This window comes from Grammomys surdaster, unplaced genomic scaffold, assembly GCF_004785775.1.
Source record: "Grammomys surdaster isolate TR1022 unplaced genomic scaffold, NIH_TR_1.0 125889, whole genome shotgun sequence".
In the NCBI taxonomy this organism is placed as follows: domain Eukaryota; kingdom Metazoa; phylum Chordata; class Mammalia; order Rodentia; family Muridae; genus Grammomys; species Grammomys surdaster.
The window spans coordinates 2,945,401-2,968,849 of record NW_021620714.1 but is presented as its reverse complement, the minus strand read 5'-3'; the positions used below and the strand labels follow the sequence as shown (position 1 = coordinate 2,968,849).

Genomic DNA, 23,449 nt, shown 5'->3' with positions numbered 1-23,449 from the left:
GAGTGGCTACTGACCTCCAGGATCTGTCTGTTCCTTCTGTGCATGTCTGACTGTCCATTGGTGTGCAGTGGCTGCTGCCTTTGCCATGGATGCTGGAGATCTGAACCCAGGCTTCCCAGCTTACAGACAAGCACTTAGCAGCTGCAACTCTAAGATTTCTTTTCCTCAAGCTGTGTGGCTTTGGTAGCTGGCTTTATGAGATGTCTAAACAAATTCCCTAAGGTTAGTTCAAATCTAATCGGCCACAGCAGCCCTTAAAATGTTTTTTCCATGTTAAAGTTTTTGTGTTATGGGTGTTTTGCTCTATGCATGTCTAGGGCCTCAACTCCTCCTTGGTCTGAAGTTAAACAGGTTAAGAGCCAAACTGTGCTAGGAATTGAACCTGGGATCTCTGGAAGAACAGCAAGTGCTCTTACCACTGAGCCACTTCTCCAGTCCATGTAGTAGCCCTTTAATGCGTATATATTTGTATGCCTCAATTGGGGAAACACCACCAGTATTTGAAAAGAGTTCTCCCTAATGTGGTAGCATAGGCCTTTAATCCCAGGACTCAAGTGGCTAAGGAAGGCAGTTGGCTCAGAGTTCTAAGCCTGCTAGTTCCAGTCAGGGCTACAGCGACAGGTAATTCAGTGTGAACTATGTACCAACATGAAGCCCCTGAAGGTACTTGTCCCTTCCTTGTGCTCCGATTGTTTCAAGTTCTGCACCACAGTACCTTTCATTGGAGCAAAGTGAAATGAATTCTAGAAGCACCAGTATAGCGACTGCTCTGAAATAGCTGAGATGATGCTGTTTGGTATGTACACTGTAATCCTCACCTTGTGAAACAAAGTGAGGCTGGGCTAACATGACAAGATCATTTCTCAAAAGAATTAACTTGCCAAAATGAGTTACTGCCAATGTGTATCATCATATCAAGCCCCCAGTCCTGAGACTACCAAAACTTACAGCAGTCTATTCTTACACTGATTCTTAGGTTTCTATTGTGACCAAAAGCATCTTGTGAAGGGGTTCACTTCAGCTTGCAATGCTCAGGCCACATTATCACTGAGGGACAAGAAACCCAAAGGCAAGAGCTGAAGCAGAGGCGAGACTGTGGAGGATGCTCTGACTTGTTTAGCCTTCTTTATATAATTCAAGACGACCTGAATAAGGGTGTCACTGCCCACTGTGGACTGGGCCCCTCATCTCACATCAATTACTATTTTTAAAAAGTATTTGTTTATTTGATTGAGTACATTGTTGCTAATTTCACACACACCAGAAGAGGGACTCAGATCCCATTGCAGATGGTTGTGAGCCACCATGTGGTTGCTGGGAATTGAACTCAGGACCTCTGGAAGAGCAGCCAGTGCTCTTAACCACTGAGCCAACTCTCCAGCCCAAATCTATTAAAGAAGAAATGCCATAAGAGGTGTGTCCCCAGCGAAATCTCATAGAGACATTTTCTCTTAACAGTCTCTTTTCCCAGATGCATCTGTGTCACACTGACAAAAAACATCTGGCACACTGATGGACAGCCCAAGAGGAACTTACAAGAGGAACTCAGGGAACTGCCACCTTCAGTGGGACAGAAATATGTTCTGATGGTAGTCTGTCTTTTGCTTACAGACAAGCAGGAAGGCTACTGTGACAGGAGTAGTTAAGATGGCACTGGGGAACATCTTATTTATGGAGTAAACATTGGAGACATTTCTGATGACAAAACCATTTTCTTGGGTAAATTAGGTAACTGTTAATTATGAAACTGTCATGCCCAGCCATCTGGAAAAGCAGCATTTAATATTATTTTAAGATGAACTGACTTGGTCAAACGTACTGTAGTTAGTTTGAATGGGTGGAACAGATACGGTAAGTCTGTCCTCAAGAGGACTTTGTTTCTTCTTTCTTTTTTTCTGTTTTGTTTTTCAAGACAGGGTTTCTCTTTGTAGCCCTGGTTGTCCTGGAACTCACTCTATAGACCAGGCTGGCCTCGAACTCAGAAATCCGCCTGCCTCTGCCTCCCAAGTGCTGGGATTAAAGGCGTGTGCCACCACTGCCCGGCTCAGTACTTTGTTTCCTATTTCCCCAAATGCTGGTCTGAATTAACAGTGTAGGGCCTAATGCATTGTGCTAGTGCATTTTTTATTTGGTCCCCAAAAGACTGCTCTAAAGCCCATGCCCATGAAGTTAACATTAGGGCCTCAGTTTAGGTCTGCAGCTTACAACTGAAAGGTCCCTTTGGATTCCTGGAATCACACAGCTGCTGGAGACTAAGACTAAGCTAAGGCCTAGAAGGGAAGTTTCCTTAGATCCTGACAGCTTTTCTCAGATATTAGTTCAAACCCACCCGAGACTCATGCCTTATGCTTTCACTTGATGGGATCATGCTGCAGTTAGACTCCTTCAAGCACTGTGGCTACTTGATTCCACTTTACTACAGATGCATGGTTACTTGCTGAGTGTGTGCACTTGCTAATCTTACCGATGTGTAGACTGGGTGCCGTACTGACTGAGTGCTAAGGAGGTTAGCAGGCTACATCGCAGACCCCTCTGTCTGGTACTCACCAGGCATCTCCTCTAGACTATTTACACACAGCTATCTGCTGAATGCTAAGGGATCTTTCCTTTTGACTGGAATAAGAATGTAAGGTACCGCTAATAATGTGTGGAGGGCACAAACTAGGGTGATGGTGCTCTGCTTGGTAAACATGTGAACCAAAGGGGGAGCTTGTTCAAGTTTCCTGAGGCTGTGAATTCCACTTGCAATGGGCACAGGTAAGTTCTATGTGTGAAACACGGGTCAGATCACACTGCTGGAGGCATCCAATTTCTCTGTCTGTGAGCAAACAGTTCTGTACTAAAATTTTCCCTTTTAGCACTGGCAAAGACTTTTTTTATTATTATTAAGTAAAAGTGTATTGTATCCCATGCATGTAGCCCCTGGAAGCCAGAAGAGGAGATTGGCTCCCCGGGAACTGGATGGTTGTGAGCTACAATGTGGGTGCTAGGAACCAAATGTTGATCCTCTCTCTGTAAGAGAAACAGTGCTCTTAACCAGCAGGCCATCCATTACGAACCCCCAGCCCATTAGCAAACAGACATTAATGACAGTGGGGAACTGGTTCTTCCATTCTCTTACATGCAGAGGTGGCAAGAGGAAGCTGCAGTGGACTTTCTACACTGACTGCTGAGTGGAATGAACTAGAACTCCTGCTCCATTGAAAGATCCAGTTTCATGGCACTGGAGGAGGTAAGCAGCTAACAGTAGATGTATATGACTGATCTCACTGAATTAAAAGAATTAAGCAGTCTAGACCGAGGAATCTCAAAGGTGGTGGCTGCCAAACGAATACCATTCTCAAGGAAAGCTTTAAAAAGAGCTCATTACAGCACCGATGCAGTGACTACAAGTCAGAGACCATGATATGATGCTCCAGAGTCTGCCTCTCACTGACCCGATGCAGGGCCCTGAGAGCCGGTGTTTGAAGCCAGCCACTTTTGGGATACCTCCCATTTTCAATGTCTTCTCACTCAACAGGAAGCCTATTCAAATAAGCTTCCCAGGCAGCTTTTCTGTACATTTCAGCTGCTTCCAGGCGGTTAACTGCTGCAAGTATTCCCCGGCCTACAATGATGACATCAGAACCGCGTTTACCAATCACTTCTTGTGGACTATTGTACTGCTGGCCAAGATGATCTCCTGTGGAGAAACAAAAGCAAACTCAGGAAGCCTGTGGGCAACACAGGAGTAGTCCAGAGAGCATTTACTATATAATGCACCTTGTTATTCATAACTGTTTCTACAACAATCCCATTGAGTTCTCAGTCCCTAATCCTTTGTTTTTGGAAACAATGTAAACTAAGCTGGCTTTGAACTCAGAAATCTGTCTGTCCCCCCAATTCCAGTATTAAAGGCACCTGGAAAATTAAAGGCACCTGGAAAATGAGATTTTATTAACAATATCTGTTGTTCTAGAAACATGTTAAATGGATTTTGATGCTTTTAATTCTCAAAAGCCTAGGTCCTAATGTTCTATCCAGTGAAAGAATTAAATGCAGCTTGTTTTGTGCTGAGGTACTATGCTATATAGATATAATATTCACAGCCTCTCCATGCCTTCCCACTAGTTTGACACTGTATATCCCTACACTTTACAGATGAAGAAGACAAGACTAAAAGTAGTTTACTCTGAGGCTGGGTATGGGTTGGGTAATGCACACCTTTAATTGCAGCACTTGGGAGGCCGATGCAGGCGGATCTCTAAGTTTGAGGCCAGCCTGGTCTACACAATAAGTTCTAGGCCAGCCAGAGCTAAAACAGAGAAATCCTATCTCAAAAAAAGTTGTTTAATGTTGGGTCTGGAGCTCAGTGTTAAGAGAACTTGCCTACTATGTGCAAGGCTTCACTTTAGTCAGCTGAGATTGGTGGCATATGCACTCAGGTCTTTGAGGCCAGCCTAAACTACACAAGAAAAAAGGCCAGGTGTGGTTGTGCACACCTTTCATCCCAGCAATAGGGATACAGGAGGATCTCTTGAGTTCAAGCCAGTCTGGTCTACTTAAAGACTTCCAGGACAAAATAGAGATCTTGTCTAAAACAAAACCAGGATACACAGAATGGAAAGGCAAAGAACTCAAATCTTTTCAATTGCAGTTTAAAAAGTAACTGAGAGTCGTTGACTTCCGAAGCCACTTAGTCTCTGAAGATCTAGCTACTCTATAATGTGTAAAATTTGAAACTGTTTAAAGTAACAAACAAACAAACAAAAAAGGAGTATTCATCTTGAAAGACCTTCTGATCTAGAACAGATTCCTAGAAATACTCAACAGACATAAAATACTACCAGCCGAGCTACACGTCTGAGCAATGACCAATCCACCTCTAGGGAACTGGTCGTTACCAGGACAGTCAGTTTCGTTGGCAGGCAGGGGTGAGGTACTGAAAACTAAACCTAGAGCCTCGTGTCAGCTAAGCACACACTATTTAGAACCACACCCAGCCCTTACCCGTGCCTGTTTTACATCCTGCCTTGCTCCTTTACAACTGCATTTGAGGTGGTTGCAAGTTTAAGAACCCCAGCCAGGCACTGGCACATCAAAATGTCTGATAATCATCTAACTGTTTAGCTAAGGGTTTTCCAGACCTGCTGGAACACACAATGCTTCCTTTGGGTGGTATACTCAGAGCACCAAATAGGAAATGCTAACCCAAAATATCAGGTTTCTAGCCAGAATGATGGCACATGCCTTTAGCCCCAACATTTGGGAGGCAGAGTTAAATTAAGCAGATATCTCCATGTTCCATCTCAAAAGTAGCCTTCTATCCTAAAATTAAACTGTCTTACATAGTACACACTATTACCAGGTCAAAAGGCTCATTGTTCATTCAGATCAGTGGTTCTCAACCTTTCTAATGCTAAAAATAGTGACCCCACCCCCAGCCATAAAATTATTTCATTGCTACTCCATAACTGACATGTGACCCCGCAAAAGGGGTTGGACCCACAGGTTGAGAACTGCTGTTCTAGACTAAGACAGTTTACAATCTAGACCACCACAGTTTACAATGTGTTATTCTGCCTGTCGTGGATAAGGAATCGAGTTTGGAAGAGCCATAGCTAGTGAACATACGTACCTCCTGTTTCTAACTGAACTCCTGGGGTCAAGTGAAGAAACTCTGGTTTCATGCTTACTCGAGAGCCAGAAATAAAGCCAATGACAAAGTCACAGTGCTCCTCAGCCATCCCAACCTAAATGGGACACAGTGGGCAGTATTATAAGAACAGAGTAATATAACTAAGGTCCTGAGATGATCCCTTTGTCCAAGGAGCCATGCTTGAAAAGATCAGAACTCTGACAGAGCAAGCATCAGACAAGATGCTGCATAGTTCTTCCTTGTAACAATGCCTGATGACTTACCTAGTTGGAAGGATTTGAGATGTGTACCATCATAGACAAAATGGCCACACCTTCAAGACCTAAGCAACACTCTTCCAGCACTTTCCCTCTGGCACCTGCTCTTCACTGGCCTCATTCCCATACTACTTCCTCACGGGCATACGTCAGCCTTGCCACCAGCTACTACCACCAAAAGGGACAGCTTGACCTTGAGCTAGACCTTTGCTTTTGACATGGGACGCTGGTATTTATGGTCCATTCAGGCTTTACTATAGAGGGCTAGATAGAGATAGCTGGCTCAGCAGTTAAGAGTACTGCTTGCACTTGGGAGGCAGAGGCAGAAGGATTTCTGAGTTTGAGAGTTCGAGGCTAGCCTGGTCTACAGAGTGAGTTCCAGGACAGCCAGGGCTACACAGAGAAACCCTGTCTCGAAAAACCAAACCAAAAAAAAAAAAAAAAAAAAAGAGTACTGCTTGCTCTTCTAGGACCCAAGTTCAATTCCAAGCACCCACATGGTGGCTCACAACCATCTGTAACTTCAGTTCCAGGGACTCCAATGCCCTGTACTGGCTTCTGTAGGCACTAGGAATGCATGTGGTGCATAGACACACAGACAAAACACTGTATAAAAACATTATTATGGTCCTTAAAGTATAAATATCATCTATTCACTTTCTAGATGACTATGTAACTAGAAAATTTACCACAGGAAAACATGAAGAGCAACTTAAAATTCAACTTTTATCTTCAGCTTTGCCTCAAGATGAAAAAACAAATGCAGGAATATGTCCAAATGGGCTGGAGTACAATTCAAACCCTTTACCTGCTACAAGATCAAAATGTTCAACTGGTGCTAATAAACTGTCAGAAGAGCTGGACTGAGGAGGCTGTGGGGTGAGGCCATGGCTGCCTTGGGCCTGAGATGAAGGTACTTTCTTGCCCTAGAACATCCGCACACACAGACCTGTCTCCTCTCCCCCAGCCCCAGCACTTACTGCTGCCTTGGTGTAGTTTCCCGTGGCCAAGGAGCCAGCAGAGCTCATTTCTGCAATGAGCAGGCACGCTCGATGTAAAGGCAGGCCCACTTCCTGTAGGCCTTTCACAACTCCTGAGCCTGGCACCACGTGGGCATTTACTACATCTGCCCAGGAAGCTATTTTAAAGATGCCACCTGAAAAGAAATAAAAAAGATGTTTGCTAGTTTTCAGAGATAAAACAATAATCTTTTTCCCAACCAACTGCGGTATGAAATGATCTTCTACTAACAACTTAGAATCAGCACTTTATCAGTAGACCTGTGGGTCCCTCTTGTAGCTGAGAGAGCACAGTGAGGGAAACTCCCCTTGCAAAGAGTGCTGCACTTGGTTTATCAGGAACACGGACGAGCTGTTACTTTTCTTGCAGATTTAGACCACTGATCGCCTATGCCATTACACAGGAACTGCTCTGAAGATGGACATTCACAGAACTCAGGCGGCACGACATCCTGAAATTCTCCTGAAGACGAGATGTTCCACCCTAGAGATCTCTCAGCAACTTTACCCCTACAGGTTTTCTTGGCTATCCCATTCTTACAGGCAACTATATACATTTTTAACAGACAGTAAAAATGCAGACTATTGAAAAATGAACACACAAGCATAAAGAGAGGTTATACTTCAGCCAGTAAGCTAAGCAATGTAGCCCTGGTAGGCCATGATTATTAGTACATGAGGTAACAGATAATTCTACTTGAAAGAAAAAATTAGGTGCAGGTATGCACTAAAAAAGAAATCATGTGGCTACTTATCTGTTCTACGGAGTAGTGAAACAGCATCAGACTACACAGTACAAACTATGATTACTTGTTTCTAAGGGCAGAAATCTGCATGAGAAAGCAGGTACAAGACTAAGCAGTTCCCAGGCCACCTATAGGCTCCTCTGCCTGTCTGACATTAAAACTTAAATGGGAAAAAGTGTATCAACACATTCTGCTAAGCAGTACTTTATACTTCTTTTCTATTCTTTGCTATATTGGCAATTTTCAGCCAGCGCCGATACATTTTGTTTTGCCGGCCCAGAACCCAGACACCTTCTGATAGCAGCTCGCCCATTTTCTTTATGGGAGTTAACAGAATTCTCAGTCCATGATGGTTAGAGTTTGACCTTGTAGTGGTAAGAGTAGTTGTATTCCCCAGGCCAGCTAATAAAGGGAGTTTACACAGAGGTTAGAGTGAGGCGTGGAATTCCCTACCCGAGAAACAAGTCAACAAAGAAAACAGAATGGAGAATACAGCTGAGACATGGAGAGACGGCAGGCAGCTCAGTGCCCAACAGCTCTTTCTACTGCTGACTCTTACATGAGCCAGTACACCTTCCCTTCAGCCAGTCTATCTCTGACTGCACTTACTTTCATACTGCTTTTTAACTGTGTTTCCTATATCAGCAAATTTCCTGTCTTCAAATATTAAGAACTCATGGCGTTTTGCCAGAGCTGTCAACTCTTCCATCACATCCAGAGTAAAATCATTCAGAATATCGACATGAGTTTTGAGCATGCAGATGCTGGGTCCCAACGCATCTGCTAGCTGCAGCAGCTCTCTGGCCTCTGACACATCAGCAGACAGACACAGATTGGTCTCCTTCTTCTGCATAAGCCTGAGAAGTTTTGAGGCAAGTGGGTGGATTCCAGGCAGCTCTGCTCGAGCACCAAAGCTGAGCTCTTTGCATGCTTTCTTCTCAGGAGGTGGAAAACCATTATGATTAGCTGATGAAAAAACATTCTCCTGAATGAACCTCTTCACTTTCCCTACCATCTCAGCGTCAATTTTTTTCTGCTGCTCGAGAATCTCCAGCATTTGGGACAACGTGCACACTGAGTGGAGACGGATCCCCTGGGCCTGCAGCTTGTCCTTGCCTCCCTGCTCTCTGTCCAGCAGCACTATGGCATCAGTCACCTTTAGACCCTCCTTCTGAAGAACTTCAACAGTCTCCAAAACACTGGCCCCACTGGTGACGACATCCTCAATGACCAGACAGGTCTGCCCAGGATTAATCTCTCCTTCTACAAGGCGCTTGGTACCTAGAAAAGAAAAGCTTCTGTTGAAAAAATATGTAAGATAGTTCAACTAGCACAAGATGTATCCAGAGTCTACCCTTGCTATGAATGTATAAAGAGTTAAGACTATTTAAAGCTTTTTTGTGATCATTTACTTGAAGCTACTTTCTGTTAATCAATGCGCCGCAACTGTTTTGTTCACTCTCCCCTGTATCTCCAAAATATTAAATGCAGAATAGTTATAGTAAGACAAATTATTTCACTGTGTAAGTAAAACTCATTGTTTTCCCTGAACAATTTGGAGTTTCTTAAAGCAAAATCACTTATACAGTAATAAAAGACAGAATACTCCAGTATCATCAATAAAATCATTCCCTTCCCATCTATACTGATTATAAATTTACTACTCACGACCAACTGAACAATTTGCTTTTTAAAAAAAAGCAATTTAAAGCCAGGTGGCACACACCTGTTATCTTTGTACTTAGGAGGTGGAAACTGTGAGGCTCTGGCGGCCCTCCTATCAGCCCAGGCCATGCAGGCTAGTCAGAGAGCTACAGCAAGACCCTGCCTCAAACAAACAAACAAACAAACAAACAAACAAACAGGGGTTAGGGAAAAGGCCCAGTGGATTAAGATCACTGCTGCTCTTGCAGAGAACCAAGTTCAGTTCCCAGTACCCAGAGGGCAGCTCACAACTCTAACTACAGTTCCAGGGACTCTAATGCCCTCTAATAGCCTCTGCTGGCACTGCATGCATGTGGCACACATACATACATGCAGGTAAAACACTCATACTCAAACTAAATTCAGATGGGAAACATTTCACAACTTCCTGCACACCATAACCACACTGAATTATCCAATGTGACTTCTCCAGCCTTAAGACCCACTATAATCTACAAAATATGAGTAACTCAGGCTCTAGACTTCATATTCATTTTTTGAGACTCAATTTTGTATTTTCTACTGTATTAATGATTTTGGTAGACAGTTTAGGTTTGTGGGGGGCTTACTGGAGGAATCGCATAGCTTAACTAAATCTGCTTAGACTGAAATAAGACAGAGCACTCACAGGCACGCTGATAATGAGTTTCGTGAACATTTGTGAACACACAAGGAAACAGAACTACATTCCTATGGGCAGATTATTTTTAGCTTCAAACTATCATAATAAACTCACCACTCAGTGACGCTTGGCCAGTATTTATATCTTATTCCTCCCCCACCATGCTATGGCTGTGGAGAGGTCAAAGGGTGGCCTGCAGCAGTGGGGTCTCTCCTTCCACCACATGGGATGCAGCGCCCAAACTCGGGTGAGAGTTAGCACAGGCTCCTCTACCCACTGAGTTATCTCACTGTCCTCTCTCAAGTCTCAGACGCAAACCCAAGACACTACATAGTTTATCTTAAAAGATCTCTTTTAAAAAACAAAGCACCACCATGCCAGTATAAACAAAAATCCTGTTAATTCTCTAATATCATTAAGTAACAACTCAGCCCTTATATTTTTAGATTGATTTTCAAGTTTTAAAGCAAACACACCTGACACAGACCCCCCAACAAAAAAAGTGCTCCCAAGGTGTCTATGTAGGTTTCCTAAGAGGGCTCTTACTCTTCATGACTGCATGCATTTGAATGTAAGTATACCTAGAAGTATATGTCCCTAGAACATTCTGCTGATGAAGGAAGGGCCAATACAAAGGTTGGGGTTCACCAAGCACTTTGTTTCTACTGCCCAGTCAACAGAAAGAACATTTCAGACCCAGACTATATGGGAAGGTCTTCTGTAGCAAGAAAGAGTCAGCAACTCAACATCTGACCAGGCCTCTGAAACGCATTCAATAGTTCTAGTAAACACCAGGGCCCAAAAGAGAACAAACTCCTAACAGGTTACATATTAACTTGAGGCTTATGCTATTTTTATTTTACCATAATCTTTTGTTTCCTTCCTCCTAATGAGCATGGGAATGTGGTTGGCTGAGCAGATAACTGTCGCTAGTGGTAACGCTGTATAAGGAACTCCACACACACTGTCAAAACTGATCCCGACATTTTTGGCAGTTTGGAATAAAATGTCTGCGACCTGTAAGAAAAGGAACACACATACTTTCCATTATTACTACTTCAAATGATATACAAATCATGCAACAACCTAACAGAAATGGAAATACATGCCCCCAGGAGATTTTTAAAATTAAATCCTAAGATATAAATGGATTATTCATAACAATTTACTATTTGAGTATCTAAACTCAGGAGAGAAAATATCAAGCAACTGATTTAGACCCATCACAACAATCTTAAACCCTGGTATGCAAACATAAACACCATGAGCCTGCTCCGCCAGTCAGGACCTACACTGAGGACCCACACTGATGCTGCACACTGAAGACCACAGATGCTTCCCAGAATTCCATTATGCCTGAACCTCCAGGATCACAGCTGGTTCAATGAAGGCTCTCCTAAGTCTAGAGCCTATTGTGTAAAATATATTTTATCTTTTCCACAGAAATCATTTTTTTCAAGGGTGGGGAATGATGTCCAAGACGGTTTCTCTGTATAGCTCTGGCTGTCCTAGTACTTGCTCTGCAGACCAGGCTGGCCTCAAACTTAGAGTTCCACCTGCCTCTGCCTCCTAAGCACCGCGACTGAAGGCATATACCACTTCCACCAAATCAATCATATTTTAATGTTAGAATGCATACTCACATCCAACGCTACCTCACTTTAAAATACAAATTTAAAGGCTCACAGTTGCTTTGTAAGCCAGGTTAGCTCTTTAAAATACTTATGTCTTGTACAGCTATCACTTACTCTTGGGATGGGTAGGAATAAGAACTTTTTTTTAGATTTATTTTATGTATATGAGTAAACTGTAGCTCATCTTCAGACTGTAGCTGTCTTCCAACACACCTGAAGAGGGCATCGGATTTCATCATAGATAGTTGTGAGCCACTGTGTGGTTGCTTAGAATTGAACTCAGGTCCTCTGGAAGAGCAGTCAGTGCTCTTAACCACTGAGACATCCCTTCAGCCATCTATTTTTGAGGTTTTGAAGTGTCAAAACTGGCCTCAAACTCGTGCTGATGTTCCTGCCTCATCAGCCTCCCAGGTGCTGGGATTATGGGCATGCTCTACTCTAGCGTCTTCTGTACTTTGAAAAGCTTGTGACTATTTTTAAGCTGCAGAGTGTGTAATTTCTAATACTAAAATCATAAACATCCCCAGAACTGTTATAACATTATCTGTAAGGAATGTGGAGAGAAGGCAGATACTAGGATAGAGATAGAGATATCAGTTCAGTGATAGAGAGCTTTGCCTGGTGTACTTACAGCCCGGGACCCAATCCCCAGTAACATACAGTCACTGACAGACAGACAGGTGCGCGCGCACACACACACACACACACACACACACACACACACACACACACATTTCTTCCTGCAGGCTTTTACTGATCCGTCATGCTTCTTTACATGCACCTAAGCCAAGATGTATAGTAACTGAAATTTAAGATTACCAAGTTAAATAAATTTCATGATCTTACATTGGCTAGACACTCTTCTGGATTCTCACTGACATGAGCACATACCTAAAACATAAACCTATAAATCATACAAGTATAAGAGGAGATTTGGGAATTTCTATTTTAGTGAGATAAATACTATAGTTTCCTCCAATAGTTTATGTGTATATACAACCAGTCGATTACTACTTATTTCTAGGAAGTTAGGAACATATAATCTATTGCTTTTGGGGTACATGTTCGGTATTGAGAACACCTATTTACATAAACCTCTTTAAAATTTTAATTAGACAGTTCTTGGTAATACAGTTCCTAATCACAGTAAGATTCCGGGTGGTGGAAAGCTAACAGTTCAAGACAAATCAACTAGGGTTTCAGTCTCCTTACAATTAGGCATAACTGGTACCCAAGAAACAAACCTGAAGTATGTGACAGGAACTGTACATTGTTGGGGGGAGAGGGGCTGGATTTTGGAAACAAGGTCTCCCTCTGTAAGCCAGGCTGACCTCAAACACAATTCTCCTGCTTCAGTTTCCTGAATGTAGGAATTATAGCTGTGCACCACCATACCTGGCTACGTATGTCTTGATATTCTACAGTTACACTAACCAACAAAGTGGCCACTAGTAACTTTTAACTATTCCATTAGTTTGTTTGCTCTTGAGACAAATTCTCGTGTAGCCCAGGCTGGCCTAGAGCCGACTATGCCTCGGGACTGTGATGACCTTTAACTCCTGCCTCCAGCCCCAGTGCTTTATTAAGAATCCTGGCAGGCACACTGGCTCATCTGGTAAAGGTGTTTTCTGCCTAGCCTGACCACCTGAGTTCTATCCCTTCAACCCTCAAGATAGAGTGAGAGAACACACTCCTGCAAGTTGTCTTTGACCTACGAAAGTGTACCAAGGCGCACTCACACCAGCGCGCACGCCCACACACACCCCCAAGATAAACGGAATAAAAACTTCACAATGCTCAATATTCACACGGAGTTGCTAGCAACACTTCCAGTCAGTTCCAACCTTTTATTCTAAATGCCATCTGCATGCAGTTTGGCTGGCAGCTTCTTATGCGAGAAAGCAGTATCTCATGGCCGACTTCCAGGGACTCAAATACAACCGACTCGAGGTTTGAGAAGCACCGGGTTAGAAACCTCTAGGTAAGCCGGGCGGTGGTGGCGCACGCCTTTAATCCCAGCACTTGGGAGGCAGAGGCAGAGGCAGAGGCAGACGGATTTCTGAGTTCGAGAGTTCGAGGCTAGCCTGGTCTACAGAGTGAGTTCCAGGACAGCCAGGGCTACACAGAGAAACCCTGTCTCGAAAAAACAAACAAACAAAAAAAAAAAAAAAAAAAAGAAAGAAAAGACATCTCTAGGTATACCTTTACCAACCAAAAAAAGCTGCCTTTCTGGTATTCGCCATATGGCTTTAATTTCTTGCTATTGGCCATGTACTATTAAGTTGAGTCCTCTGACCAGCTACTAATTTCTCCGCCCTCCCGCCTTTTCCTCCCTAATTGTCACTTTCTGAGAGTTAAGTACGCAGAACTCATTCAAGGACTTCTCCGCTGGTCAGAGCCCAACAAGATATCCTGACTCTTGCAAAGCACGTGTCTATACCGATCGGACAAGAAACAAGGTACCAAAGAACCCGAAGCCTCCCGCTCTCCAAGCTGCTCCACACTCTCCAGACCAGCAATAGGGTGGGCTTGCCTGCCTGGTCTGTGGCTCTCCCTCGGCCCCAATTCCGGCCACCCCCGCCATCTCCTGCTCTCCTTTCCCGCCACCCGAAGCCATCCCGTCCCTCCGGGCTGGTACCTGACTGAGAAGACGCGGGCGTGACACGATGCCCCGCAGGTCGATATAGACTGGGGAGGAGAGCCCGCTTTTCAGTACAAAGCTCCCGAACTTGAAAGCCTGTACGTCATACAGCTCGGTGACCAAGGGGCCCAGGGCTGGGCGGGAGACCTCCATTCTCGCGCGCTCAGTTAGCTCTGGAAGCCGAGGGGCTTGGAGCCCGTGACGTCATCAGAAGCCCCGCCTCTTCCGCCATCCTTTCCGGCCTGGGCCGCGGGCTTCTTTGTGTGTGCTAGCTGTTTCCTGGTTGGAGAGTTAGGTTTTAAAACTTGTAAATAAGATTGAAGCCTGATTTCTGCGAAGGAGTCAATAGGCTCCGTTAATTTTGGTTTTGTTTTGATTATAGCTTAGCGCTTCTTTATCTGATACAGTCACTGTTAACAGCCACTCCGTACTCTCTCAGGGTTTCTTTCCATAAAATAGAAATCCACCAAGACAGAACCTGTGACTACCTTCTTGTATTAACTTCACAGCAGTTGGCGTGGGAGAGTTTCACAGTAATTTGCACATAGAAATATAAAGCAGGTCATTGTGCACTCAGAGGCTGATAAAGAAACGTGCTTACTTCCTTTAGACCACTTGAAGTGTACAGGATGAAGAAGGGTGGGACGAGTTAGGTATCAGGAAGGATAATGTTGGGCAGTTTGAAAACCCAAACATATTTGATTTACAAATCTCGTAGCTGGTTATGTGAACTCCTGTAGTCCTAGGTACTTAGGAATTGATGCAGGAGGAGTCCAAGTTCAAGGTTGACCTAGGTATCTAGTGAGCCTGTGTCAATAATAACAGCAACAATAATAATAACAATCCCTTAAGACTGTATTTTCCTATTTTTTTTTAAAAAAAAATGCTACTTATCAAACAGACTGTGAGATTTAATTTTATACTCTTTGTTTTCTCTAAAGAGATTGTGTTAAACCCCCAGTGTAGAAAACCCCATATATTCCTGTGTTTGTTTTGTGTTTGAAACAGGGTTTCCCTGTGTAGCCCTGCATGACCTAGACTTCACTATATAGTGAAGGCCCAGACTGCCCTCGAACTCACAGAGATCCATCTGCCTCTGCCTCCTGAGTGCTTGAATTAAAAGTATTCCCCACCATGCCCAGTAAAACTTATTGTCTTGATAGTTGTTTCTCATTACCAGTAACTTCAGTAAAGCCTTGATTAAATAGAATTCAAATGTTAAAATACTCTTGTTCTTATCGACAAATCAGAACCACTGTCATCTCGGTGTGCTGTTCATTGACTAGATACTATAGACCAGCCCCATTCCCACCTGTGTGTCACCTGCAGACACTGACAGAAGCCTCCTACCAGCCTGTGTGCATAAACTTGTGAGATCCCTGGCAGTTGATGCTCTCCATTCACTATGCAGGTCTGTGGGTCACACTCAAATCCTCAGACTTGGTAACAAGCGCTGTTATCCCATGCTCCATTTTGCTGGTCCACTGATGTGATTTTTTTTTTTTTAAGCTTGCCAGGCTTTCAGATATTTGGGGGAAAGGGAGGACAACAATTCCCCCAGGGGCGGAGGGAGAAAGAGCAGAAGTTTTAGTTAGAAAAAAAGACAACTGCCAGTAAGTGGTGGCTCAGTGGGTGAAAAGACTTTGCCATCAAGCCTGGCGACCTGCATTCAGTCTACTGGACCTATATGGTAGAAGGAGAGAACCAGCTTCTGCAGGCTGTTCTCAGACCTACACACACACACACACACACACACACACACAGACATGTTATAACATTTTAAAGGGGGGATGCGACTAAAATAGTATCTTCAGTATATTATATTTATAGGAATGCATAACATGTGAAATATACATTTTGAAGTTTCATCCACAACTTATAATGTTTACTGCAATAATAATAACAAGACAGCAGGTCGGCACTTTACAACATTACACATGAGTGAGTCAGACTGTTGGACTTACAAATAAAATATTTACAAGCTACCTTTACAAAACAACATCATGTGCATACAAAATGAACAATTGCAGGGAAAGTTAAAATAATAAGACAACCAAAACCCAAAAACCCCAGAAGATACACTTAAGGCAGACCAGCAAGACACTGAAATAATTAAGGCTGTGGAAGTCTTCTGCACCTTGAAAATATAGAGCTATTTACCAATACTGTGGAGTGATTTTAAATCAATTGTCACAAGTCTGATGGAAGTATGTACTTATATGTATATGTGTAATGGTCCCTATGGGGAAACCTGTCCACTTATGGATAAGGCCTTTTATCTGAATGGCCAGAGAAGCCCACCACAAATTCTCAAAAGGCTTTGGGGGAAGGGATCACTCAAAACCAAGAAGTGTTGGCCCAATTTGAAAATCAGATATTAAACTTCAAATATTGGCTGGGCATGATGGCATACGCCTTTAATCCCAGCACTTAGGAGGCAGACACAGGCAGACCTCTGTGAGTTCAAGGCCAACCTGTTCTACAGAGTGAGTCCCAGGACAGCCAGGCCTACATAGAGGGACCCTGTCTCAACAAACAAACAAAAAATCCAAACACACACACAAAAGAATTAAAATATAGACTTTTGAGTCAACAGAATCGCGTAAATTATAGTCTCAATGTGTTTCATACTTTGTTCATTTGGTCATGTGAACTTCAGAAGTCAGCAAATCAATTCTCATGTGACTAGAATTCTCCATGTATTATCTCTAATGGTTTTGAATGGTTCTAAATGGTTTTCCAGTAGAAAAACTGACCCATCTGGGCTGCCTGAAAATGGATAGATTTCTGCATATGAGCAATAACATATACATACATATTATACACTATATACATGTACGGGTGTACATATATCCATATTTTCCAACAGTTTGCCCTCCGTTGCCGCTGTTCTTTGAATAAATAGCATTTTCTCAAGGGTATGTCTAGTTTTTCACAGTCTTTCTATTTATCCCTCTTCTAGTTTGACTTACTTTCCCACAGAGTAGTCTGAAGTTCAGCAGAAACAGAAGTAAAAGCACCAGGGTTTTTGTTTTTGTCTTTTTTTTAAAAAAAAAAATCAAACACAGAGGTGAAAGATATGGCTTAAGTTAGTAAGAGAAGACAGAAGTTTTGTTAACTTGAGATTCATAGCCACAGTCTTTGAGGTCACAGTAACGGTCTCCATGGACTCCGGCATACGGACTCAGTTCTTGATGGAAGTGGGGGATTAATGCAGCTCCTACTCCTGCACTGACAACATTCAGGAATTGCTATCTGCACTTTTCCTTGCTCTTCCCCCTTGTGAAGAAGTTTATCTGACTGAACTGTTGGGTTGATCATTCAGATAAAAAAAACGAGATCTGACCACAGTTTGGAAGTTCTTGACAGTAGCCCAGGAGTGTTAATTTTAGGCTTTTAATTAATGTCATTTAAGATTAAAGCACTGTAATGGAATGACCATATTCTTCTCCTATAACATCAACTTATATTTTAAAAAAAAGAGAGAAAAATGTCTTTCATAACAAATATGGCCATATGATATTTCTGTATTCAATTTCCATATGGATTTTTCATAAAAAACATTTCCTATTTTTAAAAAATCTGTCTATGGATAAATTTCAGCCCCTTTGAGCTCTTTAAAATGAATGAGGGTGGGAGCCTTATCATTTTCAGAAAATAATTACTATCATAGTATCTTCTTTTCTGTTGGTGGAATCTATGTGAACATTTCCTTTTGCCTACTCTGGGTCTAATAATTCCTTCCCTAAAGGTCTTTAGATTTCAAATAACAAAGAAAAATCATGAACTATGTTTTTTTAAATAAATAAATCAGTTGAAAGCTTATATATGTTTGCCTAACCCAGACTCCATTGTAATGTTACCCAGCCAAGGGAAGAATATGGTCTATGTTCCTCAAAACTCACTGTCTACTACAGAGACCCTTTGTGTTCAATTGATTTCCCTCTATCAGGTATAGAGGAGAGAGTTTCTATTAATACAGAAAAATAACCACCATTTACTTTAGATTGCATTTTCTCCATCATTTTCTCCAAAATCTAACCTGCCACGTTTTTCAAGATAGGCAAGAAAAGAAAGAAGGATGAGTGGTCGGTCCGTAGACACGGAGGTTTGGAGACAACAGAAGACAACTCTTGAAGAACAGAGCCAAAGTTCTCTTTCTCTAAAATCTCATTCTCTTTCCTGCTGTGGGTATCACTTGCCTTTTCTAGAAGATTCCTGTGGGACTCTAAAGAAATTAACTGTGACAAGGGAGTGTACTGGATTTTCACATCTGCCCTCCCAGTGAGGAAAGTAGCTGTTTGGATTCTTCTTTGTCCGCCCTCAACCCCAGCATAAAGCTTGAGAAAAGAAAGGAATGGCTGGCTGTCTTAGAAAGCATCAGACTCTCATGTCCACCCTAAGAAATACTGAAGAAAACAGCTTATGGACATGTAAGGCCTCCTCAGCTCTCCCAAACCCTTTTCTGTAGACAAGCTCTTAAAGGGTGGAAGTTAAAAGGTAAGAGCAAACAACATGTAAACGAGGAGGACCCAGACCTTCCAATGACAAGCAATTTACAGAGGTTAATCTCAGGAGTTTGTAAACAGTACCCAAAGATAAGACTGAGGGAAACCGGAATGTTCAAAGTTACTGTCAATACAATTCTAAGCACTGGCAGTGTGTAGCACTTGAAGAAAATCAAAATACCATATAGATGTGCCAACAAGGATATTTTTCTCAACATTCTTAAGAGATTAATGTTCTCTCTTCTTCTCCCCAAATTCCATTTTATCAATGGTGACATTTGGGTCAGAAAACAACAAAAGACTTTCTGGAAGAAAGAATGAGTTTGGAATAGCTGAGATGGAGACTCAAAAAGTCCTGTTCCCATCCTACATTCAGATATTCTCATTTAAAACATATCTTAAACCTAAGGGGAAACAGACTGCAGTATCAGCAAATCTAAATGTAATTGAACTTCACTCTCCACCTCCCTCTGAAAGGCACTAAGATTGATAAAGGCTTTGTGAGGCACAAAGCTGAAGTCAGCTTCCCCTCTGCCTCCTCTACCCCCACTCAAGTTGCTGATGGCTGGGAGACATCTGAAGGACACATCCAACATTATGATGTTTTGTTTGTTTGTTTTGTCCTAACAGGTTTTAACCATACTCAGTTATAAGTGGGTAGAAATCTGTTTAATTCGAAACAAATGTAAATGGTGCAAAAATTATGAGAGTTCTCATCAGGGATCCTGGATTGGCCCTGATCTTTTCCATCTGTCTGTACCCCACCCTTTTAACACAAATCAAACGAGCTCAAGATGGTCAATAGAACCCAAACAAGAAATCTTCGACTCGGAGAGTGGCAGCTCACTCTCCACAAGAACAACTGGGAGGGTATTAGGAGTGGGAGATTCTCTCCTCCTCCCCCTTCTCTCCTAGTTCTAAGTCTCCCTGCCAAGACAGGTACAGAAGAGTGGTCCTGGGTTCTTCTTCTCCAGCCACTGTTGAGAACAATTGTACTCCAAACTATATTTCCTAGCCCTGTCAACGGGGTTTCTCCTAATTCCCATCTTGCTAGGGAGAATTCTCCAGCCAAGACTATCTTGGCCCCTATTGGAGGGACCAGGTGCTTTGTAGACAGGGACCTCCCTATTCACTTCAGTCACCAAACTACACAAAAAATGCCCCTTTTCTCTCAGTAAGTCCCTGAAGCTTACACTGCTTTAACAGGTGTACTTGAGCTGCCATTAACACAGTCACGTCCCTTTCCTTTCCTGGTTTCCCTGTGTACCTGGGCCAGTTCCATGTAGCCCCATGTCTAGACCGTCCCACCTCTGACACAAACACGGCTGTGAAAACTTGGCTCTCCACAGAGTTCTGTCACATACAACATCCTTTCAGTATGGCCCTTCTGTAGTGTCTGAACACCACTGTCCTAGGCTCTGTCCCCTCCCTAGCAGAAACCTGACTGGTCAGAACAATTCTAAGTGACTCCACAGGAAGCCCTTCTTTCAAGACAGCCGTAGTGGACAAGTGGACAGAACAGACCTGGCCACGTCACTTTCTGGATCTTTGGATTCCCCAGAGCCTGCATTTTATCCTACAATAAGCCCTCTGGCCCAAGGCTTTCCTCCTTAATGCTACATTTCTTAATAAAGACATGTTTATTTTTTTTAAAAAAAAAGTTAGTAAGCATGCTTTGTGTATGCATCATGGTTTAAATGAAACATGTGGAGGTAAGCTATGAGGGAGTGAGGCCTGCTGACCCAGGGCCACCTGAAGACAAAGAAACTACAGTCAGAGTCGGTTTCCACATATTTTGGTTAACCCCCAAAATACTAGGTGCTATCTAGTCTTATTGCTTTTGCTTCCTACTAATTTATTTCCCTATAATCTTGGATGAACTGAGATGGAGGATGGACGATGAGTAATCTGACTTTGAAACTGATGGGGGGAGTGTGATGAGTATTTTAATTCTATATTCCCACCATGGGAATAAGTGGTTTTCTACATTAAAATTAGACAGTTCCCATCATGTCTCCTTTAAATGGTTTAAACAGTTTTGCAGTTCCATTTTCCCTTCCCAGATTCTCCAATTGTACTTCCTGCTACATAATTTCAGTTTTCTCAGTTCCCACTAGCAGGAGCGACACAATGACATGAAACCCGATTTAAATAAACATTTCAGTTATATATATATATATATTTTAGAATATTATTTGCATCAAAGCAATTTTTAAAGCACACTCTAGGAAACAAAGGGTGAGTCATGTACAAACAGAAAATAATTAAAAAGCAAAAAAACAAACACTCCCCCCTCCCTGTTCCAACAGAAGAGGAAGAAGAAGAAGAAGAAGAAGAAGAAGAAGAAGAAGAAGAAGAAGAAGAAGAAGAAAACCCAACAAAACAAAAAACCATGAAGTGCCCTGGTTAATTTGGTTTCCCTCTGGAGGGCACTGGGCATAATCTTTTGTAAGGAGGAAGTGGCACTGGCCTCAGAATACAATTGGTCCTTTTAGTGCAGAGATGTTGGTGGCTGTGTGGTGATAGGTATTGCTATCACAGTTAAAACCTATGGTGTATTAAAGTGATAGGTCAGGCTTTGCTCCATGGCTTCAGGAAGGACTTAGGACGAGCCTTTCAAAGGCTTTGATGGCTGCCTCCTTTTGGTGAGCACCCCGAAGCTTCATGAGGGGTTAGGATAAATAAATAAAGCAAGCTAACTTTCTGAAAACTGTATTCTACAGCTATGAAATCAGAAAGAGCCGCTACACTGTTCACAGGAACGGTAGGAAAAGTTTCCATGTGCCCTTCTGTCTTAATTTGTGATATTCACTTACCTATGGCAGGCCCAGGGTGGATATAAAAACAACCCCCAACTCTTACTAGATTTGGATTTATTTCCTGGCAGTCCTTCCCACAGAAGGAACACTGAGCTGCCAATGAGTTCAGGGGGGAAGCTTTGATATACAGAACCTATCTTATTCAAACAACCCATGATGGAGGAAAAAATATCCCATTCACAGATCACAAAAGGGTCACATTGGTTTCTCTTAATACACAGGTTCTGATAAAAGATCTCTATACAAGATTTATAAAATGCTCTAAAAAAACTCATCATCTAATTGTGCTTAGTCAAAATAATGCAATGCTTCGGTAAATAAATTACTGTCTTAACTGGAGCACTCAAAGTTACTTATGATTGATTTCATATAGAACTCTATATTATAAAACTCTGAAACCTGAATGAGATCTATTATATTGTATGTGTATATGTATCCTGTTAAGAAACTATATCTACGCCATCTAAAGCAGAATAGTTGACATCTCTGTTAAATAGAACTTTTTTTTTTTTTGCTTAAATTTTCAATGGAATCAGAAACCTACTATACTGCTCACAGTGGGTATACAGCTTGCCCACTTAACTGCTCGTTTTGGAATGTACAATTAACATTTTTCTACCAAGTACTATCTTGTTAGCCTTGTCCATTCTTTTAATACTTTCTGTAACTCTGTATCTTTACTTCTTCAGCATGACCGTCTGGAATGCTCCTGGGATTAAGGTGACTTTCATGATGCTCAGACCCCACGTAATCACAGACAAGGTTTAAGAAGACCACCTCTCAGTCCAGAGAACCACATGGAGTGAAATGATGAACAGAGTTATTTACAGACACGCTCAGTCTTGCTTTGGTTCACACTGCACTTCTATGTGAAACCGCAGGGGGTTATGGGATAGCTATGTCCCTTGATTCACCCTGTTGACGATGTAACTCTTGACATTGGGAATGGGACGCACATCATTCTGGTGCTTGCGGCGTTCTATGAAGCAGGCCAGACGGGAGGTGTCTAAGGGGATCTTGGAGTAGCTGCCGTTGTGGGGCTGTAGCCAGGGATGCTGCAGGCACGTGGCTGCCGTGGGCCGCCTCCGGAAGTCCTCCTGTAAGATTACGTTGATGAAATCCCTGGCAGCGTTGCTCACACCGCAGAAGTATTCATGGGGAAAGCTGAAATCCACCCTGCACACGTTGATACAGGTCTCCTCTTTGCTCTCATCTAAGAAGGGGGAGACCCCACTAAGCATGACATATGTCAGAACCCCGATGCTCCAGATGTCTGTGCCCAGGGAGACAGGGATGCCTTGGATCACTTCGGGGGCAGCAAACTCAGGGTTCCCCAGCAAATGGTGAATGTGGAAGTGGCCTGAGATCTGGACAGCATCTTCCAAGTCGATAAGCTTCACTCGAGGTACTGGGATCCGGAGGTCAATGAGCAGGTTTTCAGGCTACAGGGACCCAGGAAGGCAGGGACAAGAGAGGCAAGATCAGGTCTTTGTTGACCCCCAGCTGGAGTCGGTTAGCTAACATAGTTCTATTATTCTTTGATTCAGTTTGTGCATGTGGAATATTCCCTATGCAAAGGCAAAGGAGGTTTCAAACTCACTAAACTCTGGGTTTAGGTGGCACTTTAGATAAGTTGGTTGGGGTTGGGGAAGGGGTACAGGACTAACTGTATACTCCTGGCTGGCCTGGAACTTACTATTTATACCAGACTTACCTGGAACATACAGAGATCCTCCTGTCTTTGTCTCCTGACTGCTGGGCTTACAGGTAAGGGCTGCTGCACACAGCCTGTACTTTCTTACCCTAGTGTCAGAGATCCAACCCAGGACCTTATGCATGATAATCAGGTGCTCTGCTACTA

General features: G+C 42.8%; 2 protein-coding genes across 2 annotated transcripts in view; both read right to left on the bottom strand.

The window, feature by feature from the left end:
• Positions 1-1,763: 1,763 nt before the first annotated feature.
• On the bottom strand, positions 1,764-14,442 carry Umps (uridine monophosphate synthetase). The gene is made up of 6 exons (XM_028752230.1): positions 14,259-14,442; positions 10,850-11,003; positions 8,270-8,941; positions 6,876-7,051; positions 5,618-5,732; positions 1,764-3,682 (listed from the first exon to the last, which is right to left on the bottom strand). The coding sequence occupies exons 1-6, from the start codon at positions 14,412-14,414 to the stop codon at positions 3,510-3,512; spliced, it is 1,446 nt and encodes a 481-aa protein (XP_028608063.1). The 5' UTR covers positions 14,415-14,442; the 3' UTR covers positions 1,764-3,509.
• Positions 14,443-21,627: 7,185 nt separating this feature from the next.
• The window catches only part of LOC114608288 (kalirin), a 110,133-nt gene continuing 108,311 nt past the window's right edge, over positions 21,628-23,449 (bottom strand). Inside the window, exon 26 of the mRNA XM_028752229.1 lies at positions 21,628-23,030. Within this exon, the coding sequence (XP_028608062.1) occupies positions 22,485-23,030 (546 nt within the window). The 3' untranslated portion in view covers positions 21,628-22,484. The remainder of the gene's footprint in view (positions 23,031-23,449) is intronic.

Excerpts from the sequence above, each read along its gene's own strand:
- Umps (XM_028752230.1), bottom strand. The coding sequence starts at position 14,414 with ATGGAGGTCTCCCGCCCAGCCCTGGGCCCCTTGGTCACCGAGCTGTAT. Across the intron at positions 11,004-14,258 it reads GCCCGCGTCTTCTCAGTCAG|GTCGCAGACATTTTATTCCA; the intron begins GTACCAGCCCGG and ends CTTTTCTTACAG. Across the intron at positions 8,942-10,849 it reads GAAGGAAACAAAAGATTATG|GTACCAAGCGCCTTGTAGAA; the intron begins GTAAAATAAAAA and ends TTTCTTTTCTAG.